The sequence below is a fragment of the Mustela nigripes genome, chromosome 13 (assembly GCF_022355385.1).
Source record: "Mustela nigripes isolate SB6536 chromosome 13, MUSNIG.SB6536, whole genome shotgun sequence".
In the NCBI taxonomy this organism is placed as follows: domain Eukaryota; kingdom Metazoa; phylum Chordata; class Mammalia; order Carnivora; family Mustelidae; genus Mustela; species Mustela nigripes.
The window spans coordinates 57,066,739-57,083,872 of NC_081569.1; the positions used below are offsets into that span (position 1 = coordinate 57,066,739).

A 17,134-nucleotide genomic window follows, 5' to 3' on the forward strand; every position below is an offset into this window, starting at 1 on the left:
GTACTAAAGCTATCCTTTCTTCATGCAGAACAATCAGCAGGAGCTCCAGATACCTTTAAGCATAAGGTACAGCTGCCTTCCAAGGTGACAGTTTCAGCAGAGATCCAGAAAACTAAAAGTGCCAAAACCATAGTCAGCTAGGCACACCTGCTCATACCCACTTAGAGATAAATTTAAACTGATACCCATTTAGAGATATATTTCACACATTTATTGACTTGTACATTCACAACCTCCCTTTCCATCCAACCTACATAGCACTTCCATCTTTCTATTTGCCCAGACCTACATGGGGAAAAAGACCTTACCCTGAGAAAGAGTAGTGAACCAGAGGCTTTACACATCTGAGTGGCCTAAATGAACACAAACATGCTATAGTTTTACAAAGTAATGATATTTCCTATAAATTCAGTGCTCTCTAACTGACGTCTGCTCTCACCACCTCACCCTCTTCCCTTATTACCTTATGAAAGCAGAAGAAAAATAAAAGTATGTTATAAATCTTGAGCTAATCTAGCCTTTCGAAGATAACAATACAGCTTTTCATGCAGAGCTGTTACCTAATATCTAGGTGGCCTTCTAAGGTTATTCCAGAGAAAAAGATATACCTTTTTCTTAGCTGCAGAAAATGCTTCAGAAAAATCAACATTTTAAGGAACATTTGGACCCAGAGGCCCAGAGAATGTGTTCAGTCTAAGTCAAGGCTCAACACTTAATAACTCCCAGCAATCATGCAAACATGGGATTTCATCCACCTTTTCATTTCTCACCATTGGGAAAAAATCAAAGTATATGTCATTCTGTCCCCTGTCTCTGGCAGGGACTGTACCTCAGCCCCCTCTGATGTGGCCTGATCCATCTTCTAAATCTACAGCAAAGGGTGTTTCTTCAACATATATCCATGATGCTGTGTGTATATTTACCATTCACAAGTGAGTTCTTGAATTTATCTCTCAAGCCCACCAAGATCCCTTGGTACTATCACTTGAATGTGTGAAAAGTCTCCTCCCAAACCTAGTTGGTGTATAGACAGGTGGAAAGTAAAAGAGTATTCTTTCCAGATTTCATGAAATAATCACTTGGGGTTTTGACAGTCTTCAGGTGTTTTTAAAATTCCTAAAGATAACACCAAATTTTTATGGGATCCTCTTCATAACTCCGTATTATAATCTTATTATTTAACACACACACACACACACACACACACACATACACACACACACATACCATTTTGCTGCTACAGACTATCCCCTCCTTAGAAAAGGCTTGTGGCTCTAGTATTTAACACATGGGAGGAAATGGTCGGGGGCAGGGGAGAAGCCAAGGCCCAGAGAAGGCATCCACCACAGCACAGAAACAGAATTGCAAAGCACAACTCAACAGAAACCCCTGTTGCTCTAAAAGCCCCCACATTCCCACTCCTCAGTGGCTGCAAGCCCCGGGATGCCGGCATTAAACGGTCCCCGAGAATCTCAACCCCGACATGCTGTCTCCAGTTCTGCTTTATTGTTCCTCTCAGGCTGGCTGCTTACAAAATTATGTTTGTTCTACCACTTCCTTTGTCAATACTTCCTCTAGCAGCCAAAACAAACACTCAGCAATACAGCAACACACCAATCTCTGAGCTGGAAAAAAAAAAGAAAGATAATGAAAACCTCACAGCATACATGTGGCCCAGGAACACAAATGCTCAATTTCTGGGAGAAAAGAAAACAGCTATACTCTGTATTTCTCCCCTCCGTCATCTTTCTTCCCCATCCCACACCGAGAAACCCAGAGGGTTTCTTCACTCTGGGATCCTTGCCAAAGGGTCAAGGACACTAGCTGATCCAAACTCACGGCCCTTCCGGCCCTGCTCTGAAGTTCACGTTTGTTCCAGTGGAGCTGGACGGCTGGGCTCAAGGTCAGCCACACGAGAACTTGTGTGTGTTCCGGTGTTGGAAGCACTGCAGTCCAGAAACCTCGTTCATCTAAGGTTTGACCTTTCCTCACAATGGCTCCACTGACTGGGCTTCAGAAACTATGATACGCTGTTTGAGAAGGAACACACTGTGCTAGGAAAAGGCTCTTCACTGGGAGGGAGTTGACCTCAATTCTGCTTAGTCTCCTCCATTGCCCCAACCTGGGTAAGACTGGGCATATCGTTTGAACCAGGAGGCATCTGCTATAAATGGGGAAATAAAAACCTGACCTGACTAAAAGCAAAGCCAGGTCTCGGTGACAGCTTGAGCTTCCTTCTGGCTGCAGTAGCAATGATTCCTTGATAGGCTAGACCAAGGATGGCAAACTTCATTGTCAAGGAGCAGGTGACACAAATAGGTGACAACAGCTGGACGACTGTATGCTGCTTCTTAAGGGGAAGGCACTATTTGGCATTTGAGAATGTAAGATTCGTTCTGCCAAAAATTCTCTATTTCAAGAGAAGACAGACATTATTTTTTCATATGAAATCTATTGATTTTAAAATTCTGATATCTAATTTTAAATCTTCATAATTTTCTGAAAGCCAAACAAAACAAATCTTCTAGCCCTCTCCACCTCCATCAGTTTGTAACCTTCTGCTTAGAAAGTGGCCCTCAACTAGAAAAGATCCTGTTCAGCGAGATATAGGAGAGTTACCTTGTACCAAAATCTCCATGAAGGGCTTTTTAAGCTCTCAATCACAATATACCTTTAGGCATGTATTTCCTCACACCTCCTCCCCACCCCCACCCTATGCTTGCTTTTGCCCCTGAAAACTACTGCATGACTTGATGGGAGTGACTACTGTGGCAACAGAGAAAGATTGACAGTTACAAAAAAGGAAACGCTTATGTTCATTTGGACCATAGAGTTTTATAGTGTTTTCATGTACATTTTCACATAATCATCTCTCTAAAAAAAATGAGGGGGAGGTGGAAAAAATGGAAATGATAGAAATTATGTCACTTGCCCAAGGTCACATAGCTGCCAAATGATAGACATAGAATTTAATCCAAGGTCTTCCAATCTGGGACTCTTGAGAGGCCCTGAGTACCCAACCTGCAGACCTCAAGGTAACAGTCCTAGCCCCTGTTACCTTCTTCTAGGCCCTGGCCTACCCTTGCTATACTGGTATTCTTCCCAAACCTGACATGACCCCTCATCACCTAGAACTTCTGGAGTTCATGACATACATTTCTGACCATAGCTGACTAGAAGTATATGTACCACTGCCAGACTGCTACCTATAATGATGATAATGGTTTCTTCAAACAAAATGAATATTCCCATCCAAAACTGAATAAATAATAACTCATTTAAAATGGAGTAAAGAAGCCAGAAGGGGGAGATCTCACACCCTAATACTCATGGTCAGTTGCAGACCCCAGCAGAAAGAAGCCTACCTGTTACCCTGCAGGAGGAAGGAAGAATTTCTCCCTATCCAGCAACAAGATTAGCCAATAAGAAATACCTAAACTTGGCCAGTGAGAAAACTATCACCACCCTGAACTTTTGCTTCCCTCCTATAGACTTCATTTGAGGGAGCCCTCCAATTTCCTGCTTTTCTCTATAAATGCTCCTCTCTTTTGATCTCTAGACTTCCCTTTGTTTGCCATAGCTCATCCTGAATTGCATTCTCTCTGCTATTGACACATAAACCCAGTTTGCTGGTTAAAAAAAAAAAAAAAAAAAAAAAAAGGCTGTTTTACTTTTAAGGTTAACACCCACTATTGGTCAGCCTGGATAAGAAATGAAACAGAAAAGGAAAAGAATCCCCCTCTCTCTTGGGAAAGTAGGATCAGATTCTGGACATGAAGGAAGTGGTCAAGGAAACAACCTCTGGGGGGAGGTGGACTGACCCTTTCAACACACATGGCTGGGGCTGAGAAGAAAGGCAGTGAGGCACTCTGTGTATAAGGCATGGCCAATGGGCTCAGGAGTTGGGAAAGCCAACCTGAGGTTTTAAAATGGCTTTTTCTTCATTGTAAACTCCTCTGTTATCCTCAGGCTTTCCATAAACTATTATATATGCCATAATCTTGCCTTACTTTTCTTACATTTTAAAGAGTTATAGGAGGGGCAGTGTCCACATGTGAATTAATTCAGAGAAAACAGAAAACCCGATGCTGGATGGCTACTGATTGCCCCTCCAGATGTGTTCTCCATCCTTCTCGACTCTATTTCTATGTCCTCTGAGACTAAGTTGTATAGACTACGTATATTGGCTTCTTTGCTCTCAGGTTTCTGGTTAGCTATGTCCAAGGAGATCAGAGGGAGGGAAGGATGAACTTGAGATTAGGGCATTTATTCTACCAGTTCCTGCACCATAGGGTTGAGATGTACTACCTATAGCTATTGACCAGAGATTCCAACTTCTGCCTCAATGGTCTTCTCCATTTGGCACATCACATTCTGGTAACTTCTCCCTTCCTTTGCCTCTTCATTATAGGAGTATTAAGGGGAACTTAAGTTCCAGCTCCAGAGTGCTATACCCTATTGATGCTTTTGTAAGCATCAATTAAACTCTTTATTAAACTCTCTTTTATTTTATTTTAGAGTTTTATTAAACTCTCTTTCAATTACCAAAATGAATGTTTATCTGTTTCCTGTTGGGACCCTAACAACCACTTTGTTGTTAACTAATCAAATTAAGGAGTAATTTCCACAGATTAAAAACACACAAATCTTAAGAATTCAATTTAGTAAACTATCATGCATACATATCATGTGACCAGCACTCCAGAAGATAAATGAAACTGCTATAACCCAAAAAGTTCCTTCATGTTCCTCTCAGGGCCACCTCTACCAACCCCAAAGAGGCAACCACTGGATAAAACCACTTTCACAAGATGGAGAAAGGGAAACCAAGAACAAGTTATGGCTAATTGAAATTGACATGTAACAAACAGAAGGGCTTCTGGTCCTAAGATAGGATGAGAAAAACTGGGAGGGGAGGTTCAGAAGTGATTTGACTTCCTAAAATCCCCTGAAATAAAAGGCCCAGGGTTATTTTTAATTGGGGATAATAGGTTAGGTAAACCTTAAGGCTAAAGAATTTTAAGATCATACAGTGTTTACCCTAAAACTCCATTCTGAAGACACATGATTGAACTAGAAAAAGGGTATAATTACCGGTGTTCTGTAACCTGGCATGGGCCTCTCTAATCAATGAAGAATACTGATCTTGGAAGGATCCTGAAAAGTTAACTCAAAGACATACACTCTCTTGAAGAATTCTGAAGGAAGACCTCAGAGAAACTCAGTAGACAGCAGAATGACACAGAGACCTGAAAGCAGTGAAAGCTATGACTAAACAGATGCCATGGGGTAGGCAGGAAAAAAAGAGATTATGTGGTAGTGGAGCAGAATTAGAAAATAGCTCCATCATCACAATAGTCAAGCACTGGATGTGAGTTTCTAAGGGGATGAAATATGGAAATTACTACAGACATCCCAGCTACTGCTATTGATTTATCCCAAATAACACTCCTGTTCTCTGTGAGGCCTGGATGGGGGAGGAGATGAGGTTTCTTTTTCCATGTAATAAATTCCCAATAATTGAGGAAAATTGATTTATCTCTATTCCTTCCGAACTGAAAGAGCTTAGCAAAGTGTAAGACTGAGACATGTCATACAAAATAGGCCCAGGAATCATCAACTCTGTTGCTGAGTCATTGGCTGGTTGTGATTTCTTTTCCTTTTTTTTTTTTTTTAAGATTTTATTTATTTATTTGAGAAACAGAGATCACAAGTAGGCAGAGCAGTAGGCAGAGAAAGAGGGAGAAGCAGGCTCCCTGCTAAGCAGAGAGCCCGATGCGGGGCTCAATCCCAGGACCCTGAGATCATAACCTGAGCCAAAGGCAGAGGCTTAACCCACTGAGCCACCTAGGCGCCCCTGGTTGTGGTTTCTACCCATGACAACCTCCCAAATAAGAATACTAGGTAGCCTATGGAAGGAGTTTTAGGGGCCAGGATGTGTGCCTAAGGCTAGAATGTGGGTAGAGGTACAAATGATTTTAAGAAGATTAACACACTAGACTTTGAAGAGAGAAGGTGACACAAGTTAGAAACAAAATTTGAGAGACATAAAATATCTTGAGTAAATAAGATGAGTCATTCATTAACAAATATTGATGAATACTGTGATATGGGATATGAAATAAAACCAAGGAAGGAAGGAAGGAAAGCAGGGAAGGACGGATGTATTCCTGCTCTTGGATAGCTCATAGTACAATGTGACAATTACACATTGATTATACTATCAGCCACAACTGACAGGTAACCAACCCATCTGGGGGGGTGTGTGTGTGTGTGTGTGTTAGATAATCCGTTAAACACACATAACACATTAATCACATTAATACTCAGTAAATGGGAGCAATTATTTAATTATAAGGCCATTTTGACTATAAAATTATCTTCCTCTGTCCCCCTCTCCTTGAGAGAATGCTCCAAGGCATACATCACTTGCTGCCAGGCTTATAGCCATCCTCTTCTTCCATCACACCTAATAGCAGTCTGATTTTTGTCTGGCGCAGCAATTTATCAGGACTGATCCTCTAAGGCAAAGCCCTCCTCCGTCATTCTCTTCCCCTCTGCAAGTTTTCAGTTTTCCAAGATCCCTTGCAGCAAAGAGTTACCACGTGAGGCAAATCTGGCCAATGAGATGTCAGGGCATGTTTGCTGGGGGGAATCTTTTCCTTCCTGGGTGAAAAAAGACTTTCTCTTTCTAGGTATTAGAGCTTGATATCAGAAGCTGCTATAGGCATCTTGTGATCATGAGATGACAAGCACAAGACAGAATGCCAATGTGTTGAGGAAGACCCATGAGGTAAAAAGCCAGAAAGGTCCTAGATCTCTGATACAATACACCACTCCCTCAGTATACTTGGTAAGTAAATAATAAGTGCCTTTACAGTTCAAGCTTTTCTCAATAGGTTACTCTGTCATTTACAACTGAAAACAATTTTTCACAATCTTTAAGAAACAGTGTCTAAGCATTAATATCTTCCATCTAGAGCTGCCCTGTCCAATCCAGCAAACACTAGATATATGCAGCTATGACTGAACAACAGAAATGGACATAGTTCAAACTTGGATGTCATATAAGTGCAATATATAAGCCTGGCTTCAAAGATTTAGTACAAAAAGGTGGGGGGAGATAAAATACTTTGTTAATAATTTGTTATTAGTGAAATAATAGTTTGGGTATTTAAATAAAATGCACTATTAAAATTAATTGTACCTGTTTCTGTTTGCTTTTTTTTAATGGAGCTACTAGAAGTTTAAAAATATGGGGGCACCTCGGTGGCTCAGTGGGTTGAGCCTCTGCCTTCGGCTCAGGTCATGATCTCAGGGTCCTGGGATGGAGCCCCACGTCCGGCTCTCTGCTGAGTGGGGAGCCTGCTTCCCCCACCCCCTACTCTGCCTGCCTCTCTGCGTACTTGTGATCTCTGTCAAATAAATAAATAAAATATTTTTAAAAATGTATGTGGCTCATGTTATATTTCTATTGGACAGCACTGTCTAGAATATAAAGGCAGAGCCACAGGGTATTTAGTTCTGCTGGGAAAGTAGGAGAAGAAGGAACAGATATTAGGACATGGTAGAGGTGGCTCACTCCATGAGACGGCACATGTGAAACTTCTTCATATGCTCTACATTTCTCCATTGACTTTTATTTCTATGTATTTGGAAAACAAAATCAGAACTTGTACTTCATATTGTACAGAGCTGACTTATGTCACTTTGGTTCTTTCTATCACTTTACCAACATTTACAATAGTTCTCCTCTCAGTAGTTGAAGGGACATATGCCCACCCCTTTGTAAATTCTCCACTGTGATGCTACATTAAGCTTACAGGTCAAACTTACACCAGGTGAAAAAGTGGAGCATCTTCCCATCGTCACCTCTCTAAGTCTCTTCCTCCTTCGTCTCCTGATGCTCTCTGTGTTCCTGATGATTCCTGTGATGTTCTACCCTAGGTCTGACCCCATATCAAGTTCCAAGTTTATGTCACCAGAATTTTATCTCTTCATGGCAGCTGATTTCAGTTAAGTATACAAAAGCGATAACCAAACTAAGGGTGCAAAAATTCCCCTCAGGCCTGTTTGCATTCTGCATTTTTAAAACAGATCTCCGGTTAACCCATATGATTTGCTCATTGTTCATGTCATTGCTAAGGCAAATCCACATAAGAGAGTGGAAATGGTTTGGCACAGCAGGTCATTTTCATCAGCTGAAATGTGATCAGGTAAGATTTTACCCCCAGGCCTACGCATGATGCTATTCCTACTAATGAAAACGAGTGCCCACACTTAATTTCCCTATCTTTAGACCATGCAGCCTGCTATAACAAAAATACCATACAATGGTGGCTTTAAAACAACACAAACTTATTTCTTTCCATTTTGGAGCCTGAGAAACCCCAGAACAAGGCACTAGTAGACTCAGTATCTGGGGAGAACCTGCTTCCTAGTTCATAGATGGCTATCTTCTTGCTGTGTCCTTAGATGGAAAAAGGGCAAGGGAGTTCTCTGAGGAATCTTTTATAAGGGTTTTAATCCCACTCATGAGGTCTTTGCCCTCATAACTTAATCTCCTCCCAAAGACTCCATCTCCCAATAATATCACATTGGGGGTTAGGTTTCAACATACCAAGTTCAGGGGACATGAACATTTAGTGTCCTCCCAAGCCACAGCTTATCTGTCAAAGGATAAGTGCTGGCCTTTTTCACACCATTGGATCCATCTTTTAACTCCTACTAGTACACACAGAAGAGAAGTTGATTAAATGTTTATAAAATTTGGGAGGAAGTCAGAAATCAGCTGAAAACTAGGTTCCAGGTTTGAATCCAAAAACCATAAAATTTAATAGATTTCTAAGAAGGACAACTAGGCAGCAAATGGCAAGGAAAATTTTCCAAAGTACTAGAGAGATACAGATAGTGTTCAGTTTAAGATCCCCCGCTGTTCCTATCAACAATACAAAATCCAGTTGGCAATTTCAAGCAGCATATACAATTCAGCTAATCAGAAAAATATGCAAGCAGTTGAGCAGCTGTCTTCTAGACACACTTTAATATGTGGATCTGGAAATCATCCCAAATTCTTGGACAAAACCAAATTAATCAAAAAACCATCAGGGTTACCTTAGCATACATCAACAAGACAATACTATCTTCAAAAAGTAACATCCTTTGGATCCAAAGAGGTTTCATGAGTTTCCTTTTAAGAGAAAAGTCACTGGCCTTGGTGGTTCAGTGGGTTAAAGCCTCTGCCTTTGGCTCAGGTCATGGTCTCAGGGTCCTGGGATTGAGTCCCACATTGGGCTCTCTCTGCTCAGCAGGACCTGATATCTTAATTCAGTTCTGTCGCACTAACTCCATTGGTCTTGAACAAATCACTTTACCTTTCCGAAAGACGCAGTCCAAGGTTTCATCTAACCCTAACATTTGGTGATTTAGTTTTACTGATTAGGTTTCTAACTTGTGCTAATAGCTATTCAATTTAATTTGGGGAGGAATAAAGAAAAGGTGAGTTAACATTTTTATGCCTAACCTATCTAAGATCTATCTAGTAGGATCTACACCAAAATGTTTAAAGTTGTCAGCAGTAAAGATGAATTTTTTTTTCTTTACATGTGTGAAGAGGTCTTTACTAAAGAACAGGATGATAAAAGGAATTTATAACTGTGTAGTGAAGAATTTGGACTTGTTCAAAGAAAACATCTGGCCCGCACCTTTGGCTTCAGAGGTAATCTCTGGGCCCTCCAGAAAGGAATGTCTTTGTCTTGGGTCATACTGGACAGTTAACAGTGTGATTTAGGGCAAGGGGTGGTCCCATCCACATAGTCTTGGGGAAAAGGGGAGAGACTGGCAAAAAAGTAACAATGTGACTTAGGGTAGGGGCTTTGGGTTATACATGATCAGATGAGCCAGAGACTGAGATCAACCATGTGTTCATACCCATGTAAAACATAAACCAGGAAAAAGAACTCTAGACACGGAGGTTCACATGAGCTTCTTTGGTTGGCACTGTTTTATGTATTTTGTCACACATCAATGCCAGCCAAGTGATATGTCTCAACTCCATAGGGCAAGGACAACAGAAGCATTTTATGTGGTACTTCTGGACTCTGCCAAACAAGTTTCCTCCCTTGATTGATTTTAATCTGTAATAAGCCATCCATAAATATAATAACTTTCAGTGAATTCTGAGGCTTTCTCATGAATTAACTAACCTGAGGATAGTTTTTGGGATCCTCCAAACTTACAGTTGATATCAGATGGGAGGACAGCCCTGGGGACAAGCCCTCTATTTTGTTGTTGGCCTAAATTCTCTACAATATTACAGCAATGGAAAAAAATTAAAATTTAAGATAGATAAGCTTCTTCCTAGAAACCTTTAACCACTTCCCACAAATCATCCAATAGCCTCCCAACATGGTCTTTATTCTTCTCCTTTCGCTTCTATTACTCTCCCATGTCTCTACTCTACTCTTTTCCCCCAAATAAATTCTTTATTTTTTGTGAATGTCACCTTTCCTCTTTCTCTTGACTTTCTCTTCTTTTTTTTTTTTTTTGAAGATTTTATTTATTTGACAGAGAGAGATCACAAGTGGGCAGAGAGGCAGGCAGAGAGAGAGAGGGAAGCAGGCTATCTACTGAGCAGAGAGCCTGATTCAGGGCTCGATCTCAGGAACCTGAGATCATGACCCGAGCGGAAGGCAGAGGCTTAACCCACTGAGCCACCCAGGCGCCCCTCTCTTGACTTTCTTACATATCCATTTCACTGGCATTTTACTTTCTTATTAAGAGTTATTCTTCTAATTGTGTATTTTCAAAATTTTGTATCACGAATACATATATATTTAATATTTTTAAAGATTTATTCATTTATTTTGGAGAGAGAGTGAGTGTGCAAACAGGGGAGGACCAGAGAGGGAGAGGGAGAGAATCTTAAGCAGACTCCATACTGAGCGTGTATCCTGATCTGACACTTAACCAAATGAGCCACCCAGGCGTGTATGTATGTATGTATGTATGTATGTATATATATACACACACACACACACACACACACACATATATATATATATATATATATATATATATATATATACTGTTTTTTTAAATAAAAGTATCCTCTCTAAAACACATCTTCCAGTCTTGACAGATTCACATACAAAAATAAACCTGTCCAGCCAGAACAATTAATTGAAAGCAATGTATATTTGTCAGTTTTTTCCAATTGTTGACATTCTGCAATGTAATTTACATCCCTGAAATTTTCTCTTCTCTTTCAAAGTTTTCTTTAAACTGTGCTTGAGAAGACCTTTGTAGTCTTGCTACCTTTTCCTCTCTTTTCAGTATCTGTTACCTTCTACTCATTATTCTCTGCACTTTTCTAAGTAAATCTTGCTATCCTATCTATTTTTCCCTCTTCTCCTCACCAAATACCACCAATATGTTTAAGTGAGAACCAAAATCATCTATACATACACAGCATACTGACTGTATTAATATGACTTTAATATTCTAAAACATTTATCAGTATAAATTTATTATTCCAGGAAACTTGCCCCTCAGAATAAAAGTTATAAATAAGGTTACTCTTCACTCTAGTAACTTCCTTCCTGAACGACCAATCAATTCTTCAATAGAAAGTATTAAATTATAGTGTCCAAGACTATAATTTATACTAAGAATTATAGTATCTAAGACTCTTGAACTCCCTCTTCAAAAGCCTTACCTTATTAATGTCCACCAATCCTAGACTATAATCTCATGATCTTTATCCACTCCTAACCAAGCCCCTGAGTTGAAAGACCCATCTTCATCTAGGTAGGTCTTCAAAAATCTCAATAAATATCCTGACTTTGTCCTCCTTCTTCTGAGGCTCTATTAAGACTATCAAGGCTAGGGAAGGAAAAAAATGAAACAAGATGGGATCGGGAGGGAGACAAACTATAAGAGACTTATAATCTCACAAAACAAACTGAGGGTGGTTTGGGGAGGAGAGGTAGGGAGAGGGTGATTTGGTTACGGACATTGGGGAGAGTATGTGATATGGTGAGAGCTATGAAGTATGTAAGCCTGACAATTCACAGACCTGTACCCCTGGGTCAAATAATATATTGCATGTTAATAAAAATAATTAACTAAAAAAGACTATCAAGGCTATGTTTTCCCTTACCATGGTAAGAACAAACTCAGCTTTGTGCCATCAAAGGTAGTTCTGGTGACATTTTAGGGAGCCAGTATTTGACAAAAGTCCCAGGAATAAAAATAAACTAGCAAGCCATAATTTTCCTTTGTAATTGAGTGTTTATATATTGTGCTTTTGGTGGAGGGGGCAGTAAGAAAATGTGTTGCAGGGTGGTAGGGAAGAGAAAGAAATATACAGATGTGTGCTACTTTAAAATTTATAACAGATTTCCACAAACAATATCTCATTTGACCATTATGACAATGCTATGTGGCAGACAGGACCTTATTTTAAAGATAGAGACACTATCAGGGTTCTTATTCTAAAGAAAGAAACACTAGGCTCATAGAGGTTAAATGAGTTTAAGATTTGGGACACGTAAGATGAAACAGCTAGAGGAAAACTCCAAAGCAAGGGCCAGCAAACTGCATCAACTAGACCAAATCTGGCCCCTGGCCTGTTTAGCAAGTGAAATTATATTGGAACACAGCCACTTCCATTTCTTTGCATCACTGTCAATGGCTAATTTAGTGCTACAACAGCGTTGCTGAGGAGTTCTGACAGAGACCATATGACCTTCAAAGGCCAACATATTTATAGGTTCACTAACCCCCACTCTAAAGCAAGACACCACAAAAATTAACTCCCAAATAAATTAGATAAAATTATTAAACACCAAAGGCCTTGAAGATGTTAATCAGAAAGTTCATCAGGAAAAGGAATATTTAATAATATAAAGTGACCAAGTGTCAGGTTGTAAGGTTTCTAAATAATACTAAAGAGTCCTTCTGGGTACTTCTCAGCCCACATACAGATTGCACTGATACAAGGAACTGAAATTGTATCGGTTAAGAAAGATCACTCAGGGGTGCCTGGGTGGCTCAGGAGCTTGATGCCTCTGCCTTCGGCTCGGATCGTGGTCCCGGGGTCCTGGGATTAGGCCCCGCATCGGGTTCTCTGCTCGGCTGAGAGCCTGTTTCCCTTCCTCTCTCTCTGCATGCCTCTCTGCCTACTTGTGATCTCTCTCTCTCTGTCAAATAAATAAATAAAATTAAAAAAAAAAAAAAAAAAAGAAAGAAAGAAAGATCACTCAGCCAGCACTGCAGGCATCTTTGCAGTAGCAAATAGGAACATAAACAGTTACAGCAATAAAAACTCTGTTGATGAAATGTGAACTTTAAAGATATGGAACATCTGAAAATATTAGGAGAACTCTCAATAATCACTGAATAAGCAGTAACTGCGAAAGGAAACCAGTCTGACATGAACAGGCATGAATTCTCAGGAAAAACATCCATAGCTTAGCAGGTAGCAGTCAGCATTCTCAGAACTCACAGAATGAGTTATGTCTGCTTTCTTACTTGTCCTCTGCAGCCTGAACTTCAGCCTCTGCAGAGACCTCCCTGCTTCCAGGCCTGCTCCCCTACAGCCTACTCTCCAGACAAATGGTCCTTTTACAAGGGCACTTATATCACATTACGGCTTTGCTTCAAACTCTCCAGCTCTTCCCATTTTTACCAGAGGAAGGTTTCCCATGAAGCTAATAAAGCTGATTCAGGGCCCGCACTTGCACTTAGCCCTTCTGAGGCCCTGCAATATATCTGCAAGTTTTTGTTTCTGTTTAATTTATAAAATGAGATATTTTAACCACAACTATCTCTTCTAAATGTCCCCTCTGTCACAACTCTCTTCGAGTCAAGTGGTGCTAGAATAGCCAAATACATAGGAATCTAGTGAAGGAGAGGTTGAGTTAGAGAAATATTTATTTATTTATTTGTTTGTTTGTTTATTTCTGTAATTTATTTCAGAGGGGAGAGAGACAGCATGTGCAAGCAGGGGGAGGGGCAGGGAGAGAGGGAGAGAAGCAGCAGACTCCCACTGAGCAGGGAGTCCATACATGGGGCTCAATCTCACAGCCCTGAGATCATGACCTGAGCTGAAATCAAGAGCTGGACACTTAACAATCTGAGCACCCAGGCACCCCTAAAGAAGCATTTAGTTCGAGTCAGTATTATTGTGGTTCATAATTTATTTCACTGTATAGTGTTTGCTGGTCTAGAAGTGGCTTCCAAGATTACTACTACCTGTGCCAGCATATACCATGACATTAAAGTTTAGAGCTAGAGGTCTTCATCATAACAGTAATACATGTCTAATGGAGAAGAAAAGGGGTTTGAAACATATGGAGCCAGAAGCTAGTCTGTGGAAACTTCTTATAAATCTTGTAGTTCATGTAAGAAAAAAATTAGAAAAGCTTTCCCAAATATGACAACAATACTAAAAATGTACACAGCATTACCAATAATGAGTTGTGAAATCAGAGGGGATTTTTCTACATTGTGAATAAAAAATAAGCAAATTTTGACCAAACTAAAGGAAAGCTGTATTTTCTTCCTATTCTCCCTATAGAACATGATATTACAAAATAATGTGTTAAGCGCCAAAGAGATTTTAGCCAGAAATGATGACGTAATTCTTTTTTTTAAATTTTACTGTATTTTTTTCAGTGTTCCAAAATTCATTTTTTATGCACCACACCCAGTGCTCCCTTCAATACATGTCCTCCATAGTACCTACCACCAGGCTCATCCCACCACTGCAAAAACCCTGTTTGTTTCTCAGAGTCCACAGTCTCTCATGTTTTGTCTCCCCCTCCAATTTTCCCCAAGTTACTTCTCCGTCTCCCAATGTCTTCCGTTTTATTCCTTATGGTCCACAAGTAAGTGAAACCATATGATAATTGACTCTCTCTGCTTGACTTATTTTACTCAGCATAATCTCCTCCAGTCCCATCCATGTTGATACAAAAGTTGGGTATTCATCCTTACTGATGGAGGAATAATACTCCATAGTATATATGGACCATACCTTCTTTATCCGTTCATCCATTGAAGGGCATCTTGGTTCCTTCCACAGTTTGGTGACTGTGGCCACTGCTGCTATGAACATTGGGGTACAGATGGTCCTTCTTTTCACTACATCTGTATCTTTGTGGTAAATACCCAGTAGTGCAATTGCAGAATCATAGGGTAGCTCTATTTTTTTTTTTTTGTAACCAAAACTTTAATCCCAAGGATTCTCACAAACATTTTACAAATGACAGCATGAAAAAAAAATCTTGCACAGTAACTCAAAGTTCAGCTCTACAATGTACCCTTAAACTGGCAGAACACTGGTATCTTTAATAGTTTCAAATTACCAAATAGAGAATGTTACAAAGAGCCATCTTTTCATATACAGCAATCACGTAAGGAACTTATGACCTAAAACAAAGGTAAACTAACTTTCTTGAAACTTCCAATTCTATACCAACTGGACACCCTGCCCAGTACGAAGACTAGTTGGATTCTTTTTTTTTTTTTAAACCTCTAATCTAGTTTAATAGTGCAGCTGAATTTTTATTGCTGGCTTGTGTTCACACCAGCTTTTAAAGACTGCTTATTTAACTACAGCTGCATACTATTATCCCAGCTATAGAAAGACTTCATTCAATTTTTGCCAGTTTTGTTCTCAAAATATTAAATGTCAAGGTTTAGCTGGGCAGGAGTAAGAGGTTTATTATCAGTCTATATAAGACAAAACTTCAAAGCAAATTCAATTTTGCTTAAGGGAACATTGTAAAGTAACAATTCTTGATATTACATGCCTCCTATGATCCATTCAAATCATAGAGAATTACATCTTTATGTGTCACTGTTCCAAGAGACAAACAAATGTGAACAGCTAAAACATCTTAAAAATGCACCAAGCTTGGGACGCCTGGGTGGCTCAGTTGGCTAAGCAGCTGCCTTCGGTTCAGGTCATGATCCCAGCGTTCTGGGATCGAGTCCCACATCAGGCTCCTTGCTCCGCAGGGAGCCTGCTTCTCCCTCTGACTCTGCCTTCCACTCTGTTTGCCTGTGCTCAGTCTCGCTCGCTCTCTCTCTGACAAATAAATAAATAAAATCTTTAAAAAAAAAAAATGCACCAAGCTTATGAAGTCGCAAACAAAACTTGAATTTTCTGTACATACTCCTGTCAAATGAAGTTATTTCCTGTACACCACTCCTCTTGCAAACTGGTCTTCTATTTCCTTTCATTTGATCTAGATCGGCTACGAGACCTAGAAAAGGATCGGGACGGCTTGTGATTTCTCTCCTGAGACAGGGATCTCTCTCTCCTCCTATCTCTAGAAAGGGACCTGCTCTGGCTGCGGGAGAAGCTTCTCCGTCTTGGAGATCTGCGGCGAGGTGGAGGACTTCTCCGATAATCATCTCGAGGGCGACGACCCCAAGACGGAGGTGGGCCACGATTTCGACTTCTCTTTTCACCATTCGAGAGTTCCACTCTTACTCAGCAGCCACATAATGTTCTCCCATCTAGTTCTCGGACAGTATCGGCTGCATCTCGGGGATCTTCAAATTCAACAAAAGCAAAGCCGGGAGGGTTTCTAGCAACCCACACACTTCGGAGTGGTCCATAATAGCCAAAATCTCGTTCCAATTCAGTCTTGTTACTGTTGTTTCCAAGATTACCTACATAAACCTTACAGTCCAATGGACAGGAATCACGATGCATTTCGAGATCGTGGATTAGAAAGCTGACGCTCAAATCAACACACCCTCGGATGGGTCTTTTCGCTTCCTACCCCTCCCGGCTCCAGCAGATGCTCTCGCTGACCCGGCGTCCAAGAAATGGCCAGGGTAGCTCTATTTTTAATTTCTTGAGGAATCTCCACACTGTTTTCCAAAGTGGCTGTACCAACTTGCATTCCCACCAACAATGTAAGAGCGTTCCCCTGTCTCCACATCCTCTCCAACACTTGTTGCTTACTGTCTTATTGATTTTGACCATTCTAACTCATGTAAGGTGGTATCTCAATGTGGTTTTGATTTGAATCTCCCTGATGGCTAATGATGATGAACATTTTTTTCATGTGTCTGTTAGCCATTTGTATGTCTTCTTTGGAGAAATGTCTGTTCG

The 17,134-nt window shown here is 40.3% G+C and overlaps 1 protein-coding gene across 1 annotated transcript; it reads right to left on the reverse strand.

The window, feature by feature from the left end:
- Positions 1–16,135: 16,135 nt before the first annotated feature.
- Positions 16,136–16,835, reverse strand: LOC131998692 (serine/arginine-rich splicing factor 3-like). Its single transcript, XM_059371170.1, is given in 1 exon segment — positions 16,136–16,835. A coding segment is annotated over 1 exon segment (492 nt). The 5' UTR covers positions 16,730–16,835; the 3' UTR covers positions 16,136–16,237.
- Between the last annotated feature and the right edge of the window lie 299 nt (positions 16,836–17,134).